The sequence below is a fragment of the Natator depressus genome, chromosome 6, assembly GCF_965152275.1.
Source record: "Natator depressus isolate rNatDep1 chromosome 6, rNatDep2.hap1, whole genome shotgun sequence".
In the NCBI taxonomy this organism is placed as follows: Eukaryota; Metazoa; Chordata; order Testudines; family Cheloniidae; genus Natator; species Natator depressus.
Window position 1 is genome coordinate 48,250,547 of NC_134239.1, and position 20,510 is coordinate 48,271,056.

General features: G+C 43.2%; 1 protein-coding gene across 1 annotated transcript in view; it reads left to right on the forward strand.

Annotated features, from left to right (window-relative positions):
• Window positions 1–20,510, forward strand: part of TPCN2 (two pore segment channel 2) — a 56,283-nt gene that overhangs the window by 25,526 nt on the left and 10,247 nt on the right. Inside the window, exons 11-18 of the mRNA XM_074955216.1 lie at window positions 2,111–2,208; window positions 2,604–2,685; window positions 8,723–8,809; window positions 10,227–10,346; window positions 10,784–10,843; window positions 10,927–11,055; window positions 12,493–12,542; window positions 17,169–17,268. Coding sequence (XP_074811317.1) covers window positions 2,111–2,208; window positions 2,604–2,685; window positions 8,723–8,809; window positions 10,227–10,346; window positions 10,784–10,843; window positions 10,927–11,055; window positions 12,493–12,542; window positions 17,169–17,268 — 726 coding nt within the window. The remainder of the gene's footprint in view (window positions 1–2,110; window positions 2,209–2,603; window positions 2,686–8,722; window positions 8,810–10,226; window positions 10,347–10,783; window positions 10,844–10,926; window positions 11,056–12,492; window positions 12,543–17,168; window positions 17,269–20,510) is intronic.

Consider the following 20,510-nt stretch of genomic DNA (forward strand, 5'->3'; position numbering starts at 1 on the left):
TGCCTGTTCTCACTTTCTGATGACATTGTAAATAAGAAGAGGGCAGCATTATCTCCTGTAAGTGTAAACAAACTTGTTTGTTTTAGTGATTGGCTGAATAAGAGGTAGGACTTAGTGGACTTGTAGGCTCTGAAGTTTTACATTGTTTTGTTTTTGAGTGCAGTTATGTAACAAAAAAAAAATTTACATTTGTAAGTTCTTTCATGACAGAGATTGCACTACAGTACTCATATGAGGTGAATTGAAAAATACTATTCCTTTTATCATTTTTACAGTGAAAATATTTGTAATCAAAAATAATACACACTTTGATTTCAGTTGCAACACAGAATACAATATATATTAAAATGTAGAAAAGCATCCAAAATATTTAATAAATTTCAATTGGCATTCTATTATTTAACAGTGCGATTTAAAACTGCGATGAATCGCAATTAATTTTTTTGAATTAATCGCGTGAGTTAGCTGCGATTAATCTACAGCCCTACTTAAAACTGCTACCACCACCTTCTTGAGCATAGGTCTTGGAAGATGGGTTTTCCAGTGTCTCTGAATTAACCTGGGTCCTTGCTTTCGTTACCATAGAAGAGCTTTTCCTGGGACTGATTTATTGTATTTTGATGTATATTACTCTTTTAGGGGGAAAGAGGCTGCCAATTCTAGGCCATTAATTAAGAATACGCTAAGTGGGCACTGTGGGTTGAGGAGAAGGAAGAATGAACAAGAAATCACAGGCTGGAAGTGACTAAGATCAGTTCTTGGAATCTCCCACAGCATTCATTCTGCTTCCTCTTTCCCCTACCCACGCTCTCAGTTATTTTTCTTTATAACTGCAGGAGGAGTTCCCATGTAAGGTGAGTGCCTCTTTATACGAGGTGATTGAGCGGGCCATTGTATTGCCCATGCTTCCTCGATATTTCTTCCTCAGATCATGATCTCTCCTCCCACAGGCACAATCCTATCATTTAGACATAGCCCTGCTGAATTCTTCCTGGAGCTCAGAAGTGCACAGTGGGAATGTTTCTGCTTCTTTGCCCCTTGTGGAGTGCAGTATACTCCCAGCGATACCCCGCTCACTCCAGGAACCTGTACAGAGGGGATGTTGCTCCCAGGCTCCCACACCCCTTTGGAGGCAATGTGCGCTCTTTGGGGAGCAGTCTTGAGCTTTCCGTGCGGGAAGGGGTCTGTGAATGTGACAGATACAAAAAGTGGGGAAATACCATGCATATTCCTTTCCTGCTCACCACTCCCCACCTGTCGCAGTTTGGCCTGCAGAAAGATAGTGGAGAGATGCACGCACTGACCGTGATGGTCACTCGTGTGAAAAAGTCTTATGTAAAAAAGTACAGATCAAACAAAAATGGCTGGGGCCCTGCTTTTTGTGGGATCTTAACTGACCCTGCTCTTCTACATGGATGGTGGTGCACATTTATGCTTTTGGATACTCTAATACAACTCATCACCTGCACATTCTGGGGTTAGTTCCCCCAAAAGTGTGCTCACACCAATGGAGGCCAGGGCTTGAAAATCAGGCCCTGGACGTTTATGTGAACTCAGACGGTCCCCCATTTTCTCTCCCTTTTACTTTTACTGCCCTATCCCAAGGAAGAGGGGGTAGGAAATCTCCAAAACCATCCATGATTTCTGGGAATGCCAGAAGGCCAGTGTGTTCTCTGGCTAGAAGTCTTGGTCCTGTAGGGAGATTGGGTGGCATTCTTCTCCTCTGTACCCTGTCTTCTTGCTCTCTCCTAGCAATAGCAGGACTCGTATGTCGTCTTGTTCTCTCCTAACAATATGTCTTCTCTTGGACTCCACTGATCTCAGCCTCTGAAACTTTTTAAAGTTACTCTTTCAATTGCAGAGCAAATATACAGTTGGACCCTGTAGATGGACTGCTGGTGGCTAGTGGTGGGGGAATTGGCAGAGAGTGGGTGACCTGCCCTTCCTGAAACCCTTAACTGAACTGAAATGGCTCTTGTTGAGGCTTGCAGTTTGCTTTGGTTTGAGATGGGCAATGACTCAGGCCACTCTTCACTTCAGCTACATGAGTTGCCTCTGTAATAGCTACTGAAAGGTAACTTCTCTCCTCTGTGTTGTTTTCACTGTATAGAAATCGGTTCAGTCCTCGCTCTTGAGGAGACGTTTAGGAATCCGGGCTGCATTCGAAGTGCTGTGCTCCCTGAAAGAGCGTCCTGTCAGTACAAATGAGTAAGTGAAGAATGCCACAGTGTATGTTGCTGTCAGGGAAGAGAGCAATATTTTTCCTCCAGTTGTGTCTGTTACTGCTCCATCTGTTTATTTAATGGGTTGTTTTTCCTGCTGCCTCCTCTCCTGCCCCCTATTATATTATAGCCATATCATTTAAACACAGTTCTGAGGCTCTCATTTGTGTCTGTATTATAGGTGGGGGAGGATGGAAGCTGGTTCTTGCTTTCACACCTAATCTTCCATATCTGTTGTAATTGCTTTAACAAATAAGCACTGGGCTGGAGTTAAGAGCAGCAGTTTGATGGTGCCTTCATGAGAGGCAGGAGAGACAGATTATGTTTCAGGATGTCTGTCAGAGTTAATTGTCTTTTTTTTTTAATTTTATTTTTAAACAGATTGTGTGTCAATGCTAATACCTTACTACAAGTGCTTCAAAAAGTTGAAATGGATTTTTGCTGCAAGCAAGCCATCTTGAGGGTAGGAATCTGATTTTGTTTGATTACATTCATGTCTGTGCTTGTTAAAGATTCTGGCCTGATAGCCCTGGAGACTGAAGTCTTCTGTTTAACCACAGAGCAGGTCTGAGAATGGTCACATCAACAGAAGCTTCTTCCCACTGCCCTGCCAATATCGGAATCCCCTCTGAGTGTGAGAGCAGAGGTCAGGTCAGGCTGCAAGACCGTTTATTTCTTGGCCTTCTTGCTGAAACTCTGAATGGTGTTGTGGAAACGGTGTGTGTCCAGCCTGCTCTCAGCTGGTCTTGGACCACCAGACTCATTTCTCTAATAGGTTAGTGAGCAGCTGTCTGATAAAAACAACTTTTGGTCACTACTGGCAAACTCGATTTGAACCAGTGACTGAGGGTAGAAGGCGTCATTTCTCATTATATCCCCCCAGAGCCATTCAGTCACTTCTTAGTGTTGGCCTATTTTGTTTTCATTAAACATTTTTGTTGCAAATTCTTTTTTTAAAACCCTGTCTTATAATATCAGTTTTTTAGGATTTTATAATGGAAAAGGGCAGCTGTGTAAAAATGAGTACTTGTGGCACCTTAGAGACTAACCAATTTATTTGAGCATGAGCTTTTGTGAGCTACAGCTCACTTCATCGGATGCGTCCGATGAAGTGAGCTGTAGCTCACGAAAGCTCATGCTCAAATAAATTGGTTAGTCTCTAAGGTGCCACAAGTACTCCTTTTCTTTTTGCGAATACAGACTAACACGGCTGTTACTCTGAAACCTGTGTAAAAATGGTAACTAGACCAGTTGAGCAGATGATTCTCAGTGTAATGTGGCTCTCAAATCTTCTCTGAAGCCATGACCAGATGTTAGGGTTACTGCCGCGGGGTGGCTACACTGCTCCTAAAACAGAAGGGGTTAAAAGCAGCCCTGGAGAGGGCTGTGGCTGGGGATGGCTGATTGGGGAAGCAGCTGCAGCTGGGTCACGCCCCAATCAGGCCCCAGCTGGCCTGTATAAAAAAGCTGTGAGCCAGAGGCCCAAGGAGGCTCTCTCCAGGCTGGGAGAGAGCAGGGCCTGGCTCCTGCCTGACAGGGTACTGAGGGTGGTGCAGTGCTGGGGAAGGAGCAGGCTGAGCGGGGATGCTCCAGGCTGGCAACTCCCCAGGCTGTAGGGCCTGGTCCAAGGCCCGTTAGAGGAAGGCAACAGGTCTGAACTCCCTTGCCTATGATGAGTGATCTTTACACTGCAGTCTGCCCCGGGAAGCGGGGGCTTGGTGATGACTGGCAGTAGCCCAGACTGAGGCAAGGTGGGGATAGTGGGTTGGGGGTTCCCCAGGAAGGGGAGACCCAGAGGCAGAGTGTGGGGGTACTGCCAGGGGACAGAATCCCAGAGAAAGGGGCACCGGGGTCTGTGGGGGACACGGGGGCCAGAGCTGTGCAGATCACCAGCCTGCAGAGGGCGCTCCAGTCTGGAAAAGAGCTAATTCCCAAGGATGACCAGCAGGAGGTGCCGCAGGGGTGAGTCCGCTCCTTTACAGTTACGCACTCTTCAGCGTAGTGGGCAGGGAGGGAGGAGTTAGTGTTGTCTCTCCCAACTGAAGGGACAGAGAAAGCAAAGGTCAGTGAAAGATAATGATGGGTCAGTGAAAGTAATGACACTGTCCTAGTGTCAGACTTGCTCATCTGAATGCCTCAAAGCACATTTTAGCTCTAGGAGAAGAGCAAACCTAGATGTGCTAGAACATGGCTTTCTACAGTATTTTCTTCTAGCATTTGAAATGCCCATTTCTAAGGAGAACCAGGGCTAAACTATAGGTGATAGCATGCCCATGGTTAGCTCCTTTTTGGCATTAGTAAGGCTTGTTGGAGGCTTAAGTTAAGCAATGAAGTTGAAAATCTACTCTGTAAAGTAAAAATCTACTCCCTGCCTGACTTCTGTCACAGTTCAAATGCCATTTTTTAAGAGTGGAAGACGTAAACTCTGATCTAGGGATGGTCTTAACAAACCAGCAGTGCATGTATTCTGTCACAGGCATTGTCACAACATCCTTAACAATGTTACCTGGTAATGCTTTTGTGACTGGGTGCCTGGATGGGCCATGCTGAGAATGGGCAGACTGCAAGGAATAGGGCAGACAATCCCCAAAACTGGTGGTTTATTCTATAATTAGATTCACCAAGCCAGTAACAAAACAGCTTCTGTAACACCACATTGGTTAACAAGAAGCTGTATACAGTCCCCTTTAAGCAGTCTAGCCCTTGGTCCCCATTTAGACAGGCAAGTCTAATATAGTGAGGGTTTACTGAAAGCCTGATTCGCCCTATGTGATGTTCACCAATCCCAAAGGATGGGACACTTATCCCCAGGTCAGTATGAGTCTCAGATCTTATCCAGTATTCACGCAAATGCCAGTCCTTTAGTAACTAAAAGACTAAAGATTTAAAAATAAAAGGAAAAAGAAAGAAGAGAGTTGCAGTGGTTAAAAGATTAATATACATACAGATATATGTAAAGTCCTTAGGTCAGTTTCATACCAGAGATGGTGAGGCTGCTGAGTTGTAAAAGTCTTTCTGGAATCAATTTAGAGGGTTATAGTCCAATAGGCAGTCCAGGAATAGTCTGTTCAAGTTCTTCCATGAGAATTCCAGGGTAAACCTGGAGACCTCAGTCTTATGGCTTAGACCAGGGGTCTCAAACACGTGGCCTGCGGGCCGCATCCACCCCTCTGCCTACCTCCAGGCCAGGGGTGGGCAAACTACAGCCCATGGGCCGGATCTGGCCAGTGGGATTGCCCCCCCTGGTGCCGCGAGCCCCGCGCCACTCCCTGAAGTGGCCGGAACCATGTCCCTGCGGACCCTGTCGGGGGGGCGGGGGGGGCAGAGGGCTCTCTGTGTGTTGCTGTTGCTTCCAGGCACCCCCCCCCGACATCTCCCATTGGCCAGGAACAGGGAACTGCAGCCAATGGGAGCTTCAGGGGAGGTACCTGGAGGAGCGGCAAGAGCAGCACACAGAGCTTCTTCCCCCGCCCCCCCCCCACCCCCAAGGACGTGGTTCTGGCCGCTTCCTGGAGCGGAGCAGAGTGGAGCTGGGCCAGGGCAGGCAGGGAGCCTTCCCTGGCTCCGGTGTGCGCCGCTGCCACCCTGGAGCCGCTCTCGGTAAATGGCACCGGGCCGGAGCCTGCACCCCGAACCCCTCCTGCACCCTCTACTCCAACTCCCTGCCCTGAGCGCCCTGCTACACCCTGCACACCTCCTGTACTCCCTGCCCTGAGCCCCCTGCCACACCCCTCATCCCTCCTGCACCCCACACCCCAACTCCCTGCCCTTAGCCCCTGCCGTACCCTGCACACCACCTGCACCCCCTGGGGGCAGGTAGGGGGCAGAGTTGGGGTGGGGACTTCAGGGAAGGGGTTGGAAAGGGGGACAGGAAGGGGTGGGAAGAGGCGAGGCCTCATGGAAGGGGTGGAGTGGGGGCGGGGCTGGGGTCAGCGGGGGTCGGGGGGTCACTGATGTGGCCCTCAGGCCAATGCACTAGTCCTCATGTGGCCCTTGTGGTCATTTGAGTTTGAGACCCCTGGCTTAGACCTTCCATGTTAAAGTTTTAAGCAGATCTGAGATGGCAGGGTCAGGTCTGGGGCTTTTCTTTATAGCTTGCTAGCAAGCTGACAAGCCTCTTGTCACAGCAAGACCTCCCAAAATAGACTAGGCAGTGCAGATTGTTGCTTTGTAGCTAATCTTCTATTCCCTAGGCATACGCAGGTAAACTAGTTACATATTTCATTCAATTAAGGCAATTAGCTGGTACTTCATCATAGCATAGATAATTAAGTTGAAGACAATATAGATAATATTATTAGTTTCCTGCAGTATAGTAAAACCTCAGTGTTATGAACACCAGAGTTATGAACTGACAGGTCAGCCACAGGCCTCATTTGGAACTAGAGTTACGCAATCAGGCAGCAGTAGAGACCAAAAAAAAAAAAAAAAAAGTAAATACAGTACAGTATTGTGTTACACGTAAACTACTAAACAAATAAAGGGAAAGTTTAAAAAAAAAAAAAGATTTGACAAGGTAAGGAAACTGTTTCTGTGCTTGTTTCATTTAAATTAGGATGGTTAAAAGCAGTATTTTTCTTTTGCATAGTTAAAAGATATATAGCATAGTTAATCTGCTGTATCTTACATCTTTGATCTTACGGTTAAACTAAACCATCCACATGCATAATATAACGCAAGTAAGACATGAAAGGGAAGTAGCCTCTACAAGCTAATCTGGTGATTTTGTTAAATTTCTTACAATATATAGATAAATAAGTACACTTAGCATCTACCCTTGATTTCTATTACTACAAATGAATGGGCTAATGATTGCCGGTTTAGTACATCTCTTTGAAATTCACATACAAGTAGATTGTCTTGATAACAGTTTAACAAGAGGCGTTGAAATGTAATGGGTCATACCAAGTTGGCTTTTCTGTCAGTGTCACAGCCTTTTCTAGGGACACACTCTTGCAACAGGTATTGCATGTGACATCTTAGGAAAGTACATTGTATATGAACATATGTGTATTAAACTCTACGTAAAACCAAATTAAAGACTCTTGAAGTAAGTTTAGTTAAAGAGCAGCAGGAGCCAGATGGCACAATGAAATGAAATGGAGGTTGTTTTAAAAAAGAGTATATATATTTTGTTTCCCTTGGTTGTCCATTCTAGTCTCAGTTACTCAGAGCAGGAGTATGTGAGGGAATATAGAACAGAAGGTATCCATAGTTAACTAGCTCATTCAAATGGGAGGTCAGCATCAAAGTCAATCACACTAGTGGTTAAGTGTTTTAGGCACCTGTGTTTTGAAAGTTCAGAGTTGAAGGCAGTGGTTCTCAACCTGTTTACCATTGCGGGCTGCATATGCAGCTCTCTGTGTGTTATGTGGGATGCATCCAAACAATATATACACTACCTGTATGGCCCTGAGGATGTCACATGGGCTGCATAGCTGTGTGCTGGTTGGGTCGCAAGCAGGTTGCAGGTTGAGAACTACTGGTCTAAGGCTATGTCTATACTAGAGAGCCTACAGCGGCACAGCTGTACCAATGTAGCTGCACCACTGTAAGATCTCTAGTGTAGCCGCTCTACGCCGAAGGGAGAGAGCTCTCCCGTTGTCATAATTAATCCACCCCTCAGTGGGGGGCCCCTCCCTACCCCTTCTATCTGCGGCTCCACTCCTGTTCTGCCCCTTCTGCCTGTGGCCCCGCCAATAGCCCCACCCATTCTGCCCTCCCCACTGCAGTCCCGCAACCCCTTTTGCTCCTTCCCCCCCCCCCCACCCGCACTGTGGCCCCAAGACCAGAGAAGCTCTGTCCTCACGCCACGGCATGGGGACTGCAGCAGGGAGTGAGAGCTCCTCCAGTCTCAGGGCCGCAGCGGGGGTCTGGGTGCTGGGGCTTCTTCTGCCACCTCCCCCTCCCCCCCCCACGCTTCTGCCGGGGACCAGGGTCGGGGTGCTAGGGCTTCTCCCTGCCTGCCTGCCCGCCCGGCACTACTTCTGGAGAGCAGGTCGGGCATGGGGGCTTGCCCTGCTGTCCTGCAGCTTCTGACAGGGACGAGGGGGGGGAGACGCTGGGGGGTGGGGACTTCTCCCACTGCCCTGCAGCTTCTGCCGGGGACTGGGTCAGGGGCTGCTGGGGTGGGGAGATTCCATCATCTTGGGGCTTCTGTCAGGGACTGGCTTGGAGGCCAATGGGGGCAGGAGGAGGCTTCCCCCATCCTGTGGCTGCTTCCAGGGACGGGGTTGGGGGCCGCTGGGGTGGAGATTCCTCCATCCCGTAGCTGCTGCCGTGGAGCGGGGTTGGGCTTGGGAGCTTCCCCTTCCCCACCTACTTGGTGGCCAGAGCCCCTGGGCATGGGCCCAGTGGCTAATCCACCACTGCTCCTAATCCAGTGCCTTGCCTACTGGAGCCTGCTGCCTCCCTGAGTAGTGATATAGTCTTCAGGCATCTGCCCTCCCTGCAGATCTATTAAACACAGATGTTGATTTGTGTTTCTCTTGTATGTAAAGACAGTTCGGTCATGCCCTCATGGCATACTGTCAGCTGCCCTGTTTCAGAAACTCTTTGATGAACTCGACAAAGATCCTGTTAAACAGGTATGTGCATGACAATTATTTATATGGCACTGTTAATCTGTGCAGTTCTGCACAACAAGCTTTGGCTATGAAGACATGAAATTGAGCAGACAGTACATATATATGGAGCGGTGAAGAGTCATCGATTTACATGGTGTGTTCACTGTGTTATTCGTAAATGGTTTTTATAGTGGCAGATTCCATTGATTTTCAGTCAGATGGCCACTTTTAAAACATTAAATGCATCCCCCCCCCAAAAAAACATATCCAAACAAAAGCCAAACAAAAATGTTTGTAATACTTCTTATCTTTGGAATTCTTAAGTGATTCGACTAAACAAAATGCGTGTAAATTTTCCTATATTAGAAGATATGATTAGTAATAAGCAAATGGAAGATGAGTTGGAGAGAGACTTTGCATTTCCAGGACTTATAAGAGAGAACAGCTAACTTACAAACAAACTTTTGGGGAAATGTAAACTACCATGTATAAACTTTATGTTTAAGTGACTGGACTGTGCTAGAAGAATTAAACCATTTCACATTTTAAAAAAATAATCTGTCAATAGCATTACATCAAAGAGCATTTATTCAGTCTCCTCAGCAGTTGGTCTCTAGACCAATAAATACACTAGAAAGGAACAATACTGCAAATTTATAATTATTGTTTCCAGGGAGGATTAACAAGAAGATGAGCAAATGGTGCACCATTTTTGATCATCAGAAGTACGTAGGGGAACTAACAAAAAAGACACATGGTAAATAGGTTTGTGATGAAATGTGTGAGGCATTTAAAAAGTTTTACCACCATCAGAGAGTCCCATTTTAAGGCAATTAATTGTCCCCATATGTTTATCTTTTGGAGGACGATGTCAAAGCCTTCTTCAATAGAAGTCTTGCCTCCCAGTTCTTGAATGAAGTCAAAGTTTTACTGGGCTGCCAGTGAAACATACAGTCTCAAAGCTTGTCTGCACCCAGCTGCATTGATTTTAACTTAAACTGGTTTTAAAAACTCATTATAAACTCTGGTGCAAACCCTTGTCTGGACACTCGTATTTCGGTTTAGGGTGAGCTTACTTTGGTTTAGGTTAAACAGATTCCTAATCAACATAAAGTAAATCAAAACAAACTTTTCCTAAACCAAAATAACAGCATTCACATGGTTTTTGGCACCAATATGACTGAATTGGTTTAAAAAATCACACCTTTAGTTAAACTGATACAACTTTATGTATAGACCGGGTTTTAGGAACAAATTCAGTCCTGCCATAAATGTATGCAATGTCTCTGAAATTTGAGCTCAGTGGAGTTTTGCTCCCCGCTTACACTGGGGCTGAGTTTATACTTTATTCTTCTCTTAAATTGGGCCTTTCTCCCTACTCCTTCTAATAAAGGATTTAGACTCTGAATCTCAAAAATGACTGTTCTTCTCTTTTCAGCATCCTCCCACACCAGAGTACCAGTCTCCTTTTCTGCAGAAAGTGCAGTTTGCTTTTGGCCATCACTACTTTGGCTACTTAGGGAACGTTGTAGCACTAGCAAACATTGTTTCTATCTGTGTAAGTATTGATTTTTGCATCAGAAACAGAACAGGATTTAGTTTTGTACTCTGCATTCCTACCACCACATTGTGTAGAGGTCTCTATTATGCATTGTTTAATCTTGCCCAGAATATTTAAAACTAAGGAATAATTTCTCTGTTTGGAAAGGAGTCTGCAGAGTATAATAATAACTAGCTCTTGCATAGTACTTCTAATTAGTAGATCTCAAAGTGCTTTACAAAGGAGATCAATATCATTGCCCCCATTTTACAGATGGAGAAGCTGAGGCACAGAGAAGTGAATAAGCAATTGTATTTTTTTTCCCTAGTGTTTAAAGTGCCCTACTATCTCAGGGCCAGGGCAGGGAGCTAGTCTTGATTTGATGTGGTGCATTTTTGCTCTCTAGGGTACAGCAGCCAACTGTTGATTCACCAGAGGTTTTTTGTTTTTTCCAGGTCATCTTGGTAATGGATACAGATAAGCAGCTTTCTGAACGGGATGACTACTTCTTGGGGGTAAGAAGTATCAATGTCTTATGTGGTTGCTGTTGCTTCTAAAAGCTTAATTCTAAGGATGTTCTTCATTTTACACCTTCTAGGCTATAAATTGTTTTTTTATCCTGTACTATCTGCTGGAAATGCTGCTGAAAATACTGGCAATGGGATTTAAAAGATACATATCGTACCCAAGCAATAGATTTGACGGATTTCTGACTGTAATTCTGCTGGTAAGTTCCTGGGTAACTTCCACTAAGTTCTTGAAAGTGAGTTTCTAGGATGACCCAGCTCTAATGGCATTATTTGGTTGAATCAGAGAGATAATGATTTATACAGTCTTGGCATATGTGAGAAACTGATCAATACATTTTCATATTGAAATTAAATTTTTGTCTTGATCCTTGTCCACTAAAGGTTCTGCATTGTTCTGAGATACAACATTGTGGAAGCATTTTTCACTACTACTGGTTGGCATGTAGCTTTCACTAGGTCAAAAATTTACCCTTCAGTGATGAGATCTACATATTTATATACACTCAAACTGTATTGATATTCCAGGATATCAATAGATATATTTTACCGCTCATTTTGGATAGATATTTAGAGTTGTGAGCTGCTCCATACGCAGTCTCCTCAGTGTTAAATCTGAAAAGCTCAAGTCTCTCAAACAAAAACAACAATAAGAGGAGGTATTGCATTTTACATAATCTGTAATAACCTTACCATTTGGGTGGGAAGTAGCAGACTAATCATTCTTGTAGTTATTTGATGAAAGAAGGGAATTTGCTGGACAGCTGAGACCAGATTCAAGCCTTGTTTAATGGATTTACACTTTCTTAGACCAGATCTAAATTTGGTATTCTGTGCCCACTTAAGAGCCACCTTTTGCTTTTCGCCCAACTAGCAAAGTATGTTTGTTTAGACAGTTTTTGCCCAAGAGGCCAACAGGTTGGTGTTTAAACTTCTGGCTTTAAAAGAAGAAGCCTTTTCCAGTTTAATGTGGGGGGAGGAGAATTGTTCATGCACACTGGATTTAAATGGAGAACATTTTTCAGTTGCCCTTTGTAATCACCCAGACTGGGGAGCTGAAGGACGTTGGGGCATAAATTCCATTTAAATACAATAGAATGTGGGCACCTTTCTTAGGCACCTCTGAAAACCTCCAATTCTCAATACCCTGTAAGATCTCTTAGTTGAACAGTAGTAAAAGCCTTGTTTTGTTTATATTTTCAAAGTTGTTTCACAAATGGTATTCTCAAAGATTAGGTGAAAAATTCTAATTTATTCTAAATTCTAAAACTTGCCATTTCAACTTGGATTCCATAGAATTAGTTTCTCTGAAACTATTATTGCAGCTCTGAAACTGCTGGTCTGTCTGCTGCTAGGTCCTATGCCTAAACAAAATCCCTGCATGCACTTTAACTTATTTCTGTACAAGAAGTAAGGTTTACTTCCCACCACTGGACTTGGGTGGGGAGGCAGGAGTAATTTTGTAATCTGCTAGCTGAAACTGACAATTACCTAGCTTTATAGCAAGTCAAATTACTGACTAAAACTCCTGTCGCTGTCCGTTTGGAAGAAGTTTGAGGTCAAGTTCTTGAGACTTTAATTCACAAAACAAACATCAGAGTTGCTGCAGTTTTGCTTCTTTTCTTTTGTAATAAAAGGTTTTGGAGGTCTCAACTTTTGCTGTGTATGGATTTCCTCATCCAGGCTGGTATGTATTCTTCATAAGCATTTATAGCTCTTCTGAAAATTGTAGCATAAGGAAACTAACTGGTGTTGGGACTTAAAAGATCCTGGTCAAAAATTGCATGGCTCACATGTACTCTCATGGTACAGTGTCCAGGGACAACTATTTATAAATGTTGGTTGTTCTTATTTTTCAAGCATGATACACATTAGGTATTTGTGTACATATGGCTGCTGTAACTTGCCAGACCTACTAAAAAAAACCCCCAAAAAACACTACCTAGCATAAGGTGCCAAACCTGTTAAAAGCAACTTCAATAATTCACTTCTGCAGTCACTAGAGGTCAGGCAATACAGAGAATTGGGAGAATACTGTTCTGTTAGATCTCTGACAGAATTTGAAAAAGCTATTCTGCTGTCCTGATAGAAGGATGAATATATGTACCTTGAGGGCTGGCTTAGAATGAAAGCAGAGTAGATTTGGAGAAATAGCTTGTGTCCCTTTTTAGTGCTTTTCTAAAAGTATATGAAATGAAATTGAATGTAGTACAAACATTAACTGGTGCTAACCTTGTTCTGTTTCTGTAACAGGCTATAGTTAAACCTAACTGTATAGACTCTTATCACAACTTTCACTGTAGCTTTAAGTTTGACTTTTGTTGTAGAAATAAGTTGATGTAGATACAGAATTTCTCTTATCTCTCATCTGTTGGAGTAAAAGATTTTTTAAAATATATGCACACAGTAACCAAGCAGTGGTGTAATTACTGCTCTTTGCTTCTCATGGCTCATGAGCTAAGACTGTTCAGTGGCTCTTTTCGCTTAAGTAGAAGAAAAAAATCATAGATGCTCCTTTAAAAATTGCATGCTACTGCAGCTGACTCTTGCTTTAAACAGTCATACTTGTGATTTGCTTCCACTTACTTTTGGAAAAATAGTCTGTCCTCCATCTTATTGTGACAGTCATTTGTAATGGACTCCGGCACTTACTTACTTTCCCTCTGAGTTGAAGGGCCAACTTTTAAAAGAAATTTTCATATGAATTTTATCCCACTTTAGTGTAGGTATTTTCAGAGTCTTATTTCATATAGCAGTCTTTGAGTGGCACGAGGTAACTGGTAATTAGCTGTCAGAGCTAGAAAAACTGTTTGGTTTGGAATGCCTTTCAAATGACATATCGGAGTTAAACGTGATGATTGAATAAACTCTGTCAGAAGGATATTAATAGCTGTGAACAGGCTATTTACAGTGGCTTCTCTGAATTTAATGAATTTCCCACACAAATGCATGTGATAAATTTGGGCTTAATTTTGCCCCTTGATTTGTGAATGCACATCATTGTTATTTGTAAGGCTCTCAATTAATTGCAGTTAACTCACGTGATTAACTCAAAAAAATTAATCGTGATAAAAAAATGTATTGCAATTAATCACAGGTTTAATCGCACTGGTAAACCATAGATTACCAGTTGAAATTTATTAAATATTTTGGATGGTTTTTCTACATTTTCATGTATATTATATTCTGTGTTGTAATTGAAATCAAAGTGTATATTTTTTCTTATAAATATTTGCACTGTAAAAATGATAAACAAAAGAAATAGTATTTTTCAATTCACCTCATACAAGTACTGTAGTGTAATCTCTGTCGTGAAAGGGCAACTTACAAATGTAGATAGGTATTTTTTGTTACATAACTGCACTCAAAACCAAAACAATGTAAAACTCTAGAGCCTACAAGTCCACTCAGTCCTACTTCTTGTTCAGCCAATCACTAAGATAAACAAGTTTGTTTACATTTACAGGAGATGCTGCTGCCCTCTTCTTATTTATGTCACCAGAAAGTGAAAACAGGCATTTGCATGGCACTTTTGTAGTCGGCATTGCAAGGTATTTACGGGCCAGATATGCTAAACACTCGTATACCCCTTCATGCTTCGGCCACCATTCCAGAGGACATGCTTCGATGCTGATGACGCTTGTTAAAAAGAAATGCGTTAATTCAATTTGTGACTGAACTCCTTGGGGGAGAATTGTATGTCCCCTGCTCTGTTTTACCCGCATTCTGCCATGTATTTCATGTTATAGCAGTCTCAGATGATGACCCAGCACATGATATTCATTTTAAGAACACTTTCACTGCAGATTTGACAAAATGCAACAAAGGTACCAATGTGAGATTTCTAACGATAACTACAGCACTTGACCCAAGGTTTAAGAATCTGAAGTGCCTTCCGAAATCTGAGAGGGATGAGGTGTGGAGCATGCTTTCAGAAGTCTTAAAAGAGCAACACTCCAATGCGGAAACTTCAGAACATGAACCACCAAAAAAGAAAATCAACCTTCTGCTGGTGGCATCTGACTCGGATAGTGAAAATGAACATGCGTCGGTCCGCTCTGCTTTGTATTGTTATCGAGCAGTACCCGTTATCAGCATGCACGCATGTCCTCTGGAATGGTGGTTGAAGCATGAAGGGACATATGAATCTTTAGCGTATCTGGCACCTAAATATCTTGCGATGCCGGCTACAGCAGTGCCATGAGAATGCCTGTTGTCACTTTCAGATGACCTTGTAAACAAGAAGCGGGCAGCATTATCTCCTGCTGTCAACAAACTTGTTTGAGAATTTTTCTGAACAAGAAGTAGGACTGAGTTGACTTGCAGGCTCTAAAAATTTACATTGTTTTATATTTGAATGTAGTTTTTTTTTTGTACATAATTCTACATTTGTAAGTTCAACTTTCATGATAAAGTGATTGCACTACAGTACTTGTATTTTTCAATTCACCTAATACTATGCCTTTTGGTTTTTTACAGTACAAATACTTGTAATAAAAAATAAATATAAAGTGAGCATTGTACACTTTGTATTGTGTTGTAATTGAAATCCATATATTTGAAAATGTAGAAAACATCCAAAAATATTTAAATAAATGGTATTCCGTTATTGTTTAACAGTGCAATTAATCGCGATTAATTTTTTTAATCGTTTGACAGCGCTAATTATTTGATATCCTATTTGTATTGCAATAGCATCCACAGGCACAAGTCAGGGATCTGAGGCTCTATTGTGCTAGAGTGAGGCACTAACACACCCACCCACCACCAAGTGAAAGGAATGTCCCTGCCCCAAAGAAAACACAACCCAGGTGGATCAGAATGAATCTTGAGATGTCCGTTACAGTGTGTTTAGCTGATTGTTGGGTCTGCATGGGTATATCTACATTGCAATAAAAAACCTATGGCATGGCCATGGCTGGCCCAGGTGGTCAGCTGAGTAGGGGTAAGAGAATATAAAATTGCAGTGTAGATGTTCGGTCTCAGGTTGGAGCCCAGGCTCTGGGACCCTCGCCGCTCATGGGGTCTCAGACCCCTGGCTCCAGCCTGAGCCTGAACATGTACACTGCAATTTTATAGCCCCACAGCCTGAGTCCTGTGAGCCTGAGTCAGCTGACCAAGGCTCTGAGACTTGGTGCTGCTGGTTTTTTATCAGTGTAGACATAACTGGAAGTGTATTAAAATATTTTCAGAATATGCCTTCTGTGCTGGTATTTCTTAGTTCTTGCTGTAGGATTTGGATTGAGTATCTTTGCTACCTGAATCATGGCTTTGGAATTTTCACTTATTTGTTGGAGAGTGTTCCATTTTCTAGTAGCCTTTTTCCCTCCCAGCAACAGAAGCACATACTGTTCCAATGTAAAAGCCAACTGTTATTAGCACTGAGTTTTCAAATGTGACCCTATTAATGTATTAGTAGCCAATAATGCACATCCCTTCTGCAACTGCACTATCATACTCTGGGACCTATTATATGCAGAGCACTCTTCATATTTTTCATTGCCATTCATCAACTGTGAAAGTCAGTTACTACTTGGAAGGATAAAAAGAAATCCTTATGAGTAAGGAATTATCACTGAAAATAGTAGAAGAGTTTGAATGTGTTTCTTGGAGTATTTTAATTGAAATATCCTATAAGATCCTATGAGGTCTGCTTGCTATCTACACACATTTTTAACATGGACTTTAGAAAAGGAATCTAACTGGGTAGAGCATTCTGCCAGTCTATCAGTAATGAAGTGCAGTGCCGTGACTCTAGCTTCTCTCCTCCCTCACGAGTTAGTAGTAGCTGGGCTCAGCGTGGATGCAGCATACTCCTCGGCAGGTTCAGGTTTCCTAAGGGACTTACATCCAACCTGTTTCTTTCACTTCCATCCAGAGGATTCAAACTACACAAAGTCAAATCTCCTTTGAGGAGACAGGAGAAGGGCTGTCTGGTAGAAACAAGATCAGTTGACCGGGCATTTCAATACACATTGAAACAGCTGGAGATGCTTTTATGTCATGTCCACATTTAAAATTGTAGCTTAAGTGATGGCAGCTGTCGGTGGATCTCCTTCCTCCTCAGTCATTAATGTTTCCTGTGGCTGAGACTCCTGCCAGGTAAATTCTCAGCCCTGTAACTGTCAGCATTAGGTTTATAAAGAGATAGTACATGATGAAATAGAACTTCCTTTTTCTAAAAATTATTAACCCACAAATGCTGAGCAAAATTTGTGAAGAACAAATAAAAAATTATCATCAGTTGCTTCTCTGGTTTTTTTTATGTCACTAGTTGTTCTAATTTGTTGCATTATTCATGTGTCTTTTGTAGGAGACCTGAAATAATGGGGTTACTGTCTCTGTGGGATATGGTGCGCCTGGTGAATATGCTAATTGTATTCAGATTTCTGCGGATTATCCCGAACATGAAGGTGCGTGTACCTTGCTTTTTCCCACTTCCTGAATTCTTGACTAGTCCAATTATAAAACTTCCTAGAACCTTCTCAGAATAATAACCCTTTTCATCGCGGATGGATTTGATTGCATTGAAGAGGCATCTGAGTTGGGTTTACAACTTGGAAACTCCTCACGCTCAGTCCCCTTCCAGCATGTGGAGTGATGTGGGGGTGGGCTATATACAATGATCTGGTGGTTTGGATGTGGACCCGCAGCCACCAGTCGCCCATCTCTTTTTATGCCAGCAATCGGGGGCCCTGCCTAAGATGGGGGGCCTGTGCAAGTGCACCGAGTTGCCCATTGGTTAATCTGGACCTGAGTGTAGCTGCGGCAGCATGGGCTAGTAACTCAAGTACAGTCCTGTGAAAGAGCCTCGGTCTGTACTCGGGCAGCTGCCCGAACTGCCACCCAAGTTGCGGTGGCCACAGTGCTATTTTTAGCACACTAGTTGGATGAACGCTAGTGCACACATGTTTACTCGAGGTGGAAATTCCAGCTGCATTGTATATGTACCCTATAAGTGACCTTTTGCCTTATGTTCCCACTCTTGAGCACCTGAGTGGATACAACTCAAATGAGGAATTTATAATAGTTTCTAGGTGCTATGTTGGCTCCCCCACCTAATTTCTTTAACAGACCCGGTGTTTGAGGGCCTTGTATGGGGATTTTGTCGTTCATATAAACAGCAACCTAGATGAGACGATCACTTTGTTTTCACTTGCAGTCTAGGTCAGGATTTGAACGCAGATTCACAAAGGTGAAATGCCTGTGCACTGATCCTTGTAACTGAAATTACTTCCCATATCCTCATACCCAACCCTACCTACTTACAACCCAGGCCCAATTTCACCTCAGGTTCAAAGAGCTGATTCAGTATATGGAAATTTTCCCATTAAAAGTGCAAATCTTACTTATTTCTGGCTTGTAGTGTATCTGTAGCTGTATGGGTCCCAGGATATTAGAGAGACAAGGTGGGTGAGGTAATTTCTTTTGTTGGACCAACTTCTGTCAGTGACAGAGACTAGCTTTTGAGCCACACCGAGCTCTTCAGGTCTGGGAAAGGTACTCCGAGCTGAAGAAGAGCTCTGTGTGGCTCAAAAGCTTTTCTTTCTCCAACAGAAGTTGGGCCAATAAAAGATAATACCTCACTGATGTTGTCTCTCTTATTTCAGGTTTGTATCAAGTGATGCCAGGATTAACCACTGATGATGATATAGCGTTGCTCTAACATTCTAATTCTCTCAGCACTCTGGTCAGTTCAAAGCTTTGGCCCTGGACAACAGAGGGTAGTGCATAGCAAACGAGCCTGCTGTAGAAAGGCAAAAACAGCCAATATTTGGAGCTGTACACCTGGAAATAGTGAAGCTGCTTATAGCAGTGGTGAGTTCATATGAGGGACAGATCAGCCAGGGAACAATCTGGCTCAGCCTTGTTGCGTGTCATACCCATATGGTATGCTCAGCTAGTACCAGACTGTAGACTGCACCTGGGAAGAAAGCAGGCTTGGGTAGTTCCAAGAGAGACATTACCCTATTCAGAATTGGGTGAGGTCTGTCTGGCTGCCTGGCTGGGAGATCCCTGGAGCCTTAGCATGACAGCAGCTGTGAAGACTGTTTTGTACTTGCATCCCAGTTCAGTAAAACAAATGTTTAGCTAATGTCAGGGTGAAGTGCAAACTGGAAAGTGAGGAAGCGTGGTCTAATGGTTTAGACATGGGACCAAGAGTTGGAGTTGTGGGCTCCATTCCTGGCTCACCTACGATCACCGTCTGACTTTGGGCAAGTCACTTAAGGTGTTTGCCTCAGTTTCCCAGTCTGTAATTGTGACAGAAATGACAATTTCCTGCAGTATCCTTGGCTATGAAATTTATGTATTATTCTGGGCTGGGATTGTCTAAAACTCTTTGGGGCTGGGGGGAGAGGTAACCTGTGTAACTCTTGGGAGTACAAAAGACTATTGAAAATGTGCCAGACAAGTGTGGACTTTTGGGACAATAAGTGTTAAGTGGATTTTCTTCGGATTCGCTAGGGAGAGGTTAATGCAAATTCCACAACTCTGGAATTTTGAAGTTTTGCCCTTTTGAAGTTTTGCTCTGAATTGGTGTTTGTCTGCTTATTTACCTGTTAATGAAGGCCGAGGTCACGTGTCCAAGCCATTTAAAGAAACGGCTGTTCTGCCCAGTCCGAGGGAATGGGGGGGACCCAGTTGTGGCTGCCCTTGGCTGGAGCTGGGGTGACCTATGGTAGGGTTTTTCGCATGTGTGTAGGTTCTTTTATTGATTCAATATATTTTCTCTGTAGTCTGTTTACCTTAAGAATAGATGTGTTTACTTAGATGGAGCTGTGTGGTAACATAACTGGCAGTATGCTTCAGAGAAAAAGCAAAGTGCCGATACTGGCCTGTTAAGGCAATCTGGTTTGCTGGAGATATCACAGTGTAACCCAAGGAGCTGTGGAACCCCCAGTCAGGAGGGAGAAAGACAAGGGTCTCTGCTGAAGACAGGTGATGGCTGGGAGCCTGAAAGCTTTAAGTAGATACCCTGGAAGGACCACAGAGGGGGAAAACAGGTGCAGTCACTGTGAAACTGTGACAGGACTATTGTAATAGCATCCACCTCACAAGAGTATATGACTTCATTCATTAACTGTACTCAGTATGTGGAGATTGTACCATATGACTGGAGAATTGCTAACATAGTTCCCATTTTTAAGAAAGGAAAAAAAAGTGATCCGGGTAACTACAGGCCTGTTAGTTTGACATCTGTAGTCTGCAAGGTCTTGGAAAAAATTTTGAAGGAGAAAGTAATTAAGGACATTGAGGTAAATGGGACAAAATACAACATGGTTTTACAAAAGGTAGATCGTGCCAAACCAACCTGATCTCCTTCTTTGAGAAAGTAACAGATTTTTTAGACAAAGGAAATGCAGTGGATCTAATTTACCTAGATTTCAGTAAGGCATTTGATACGGTGCCACATGGGGAGTTATTAGTTAAATTGGAAAAGATGGGGATCAATATGAAAATTGAAAGGTGGATAAGGAATTGGTTAAAGGGGAGACTACGGCAGGTCATACTGAAAGGCGAACTGTCAGGTTGGAGGGAGGTTACCAGTGGAGTTCCTCAGTGATCGGTTTTGGGACCAATCTTATTTAATCTTTTTATTACTGACCTTGGCACAAAAAGTGGGAGTACGCTAATAAAGTTTGCGGATGATACA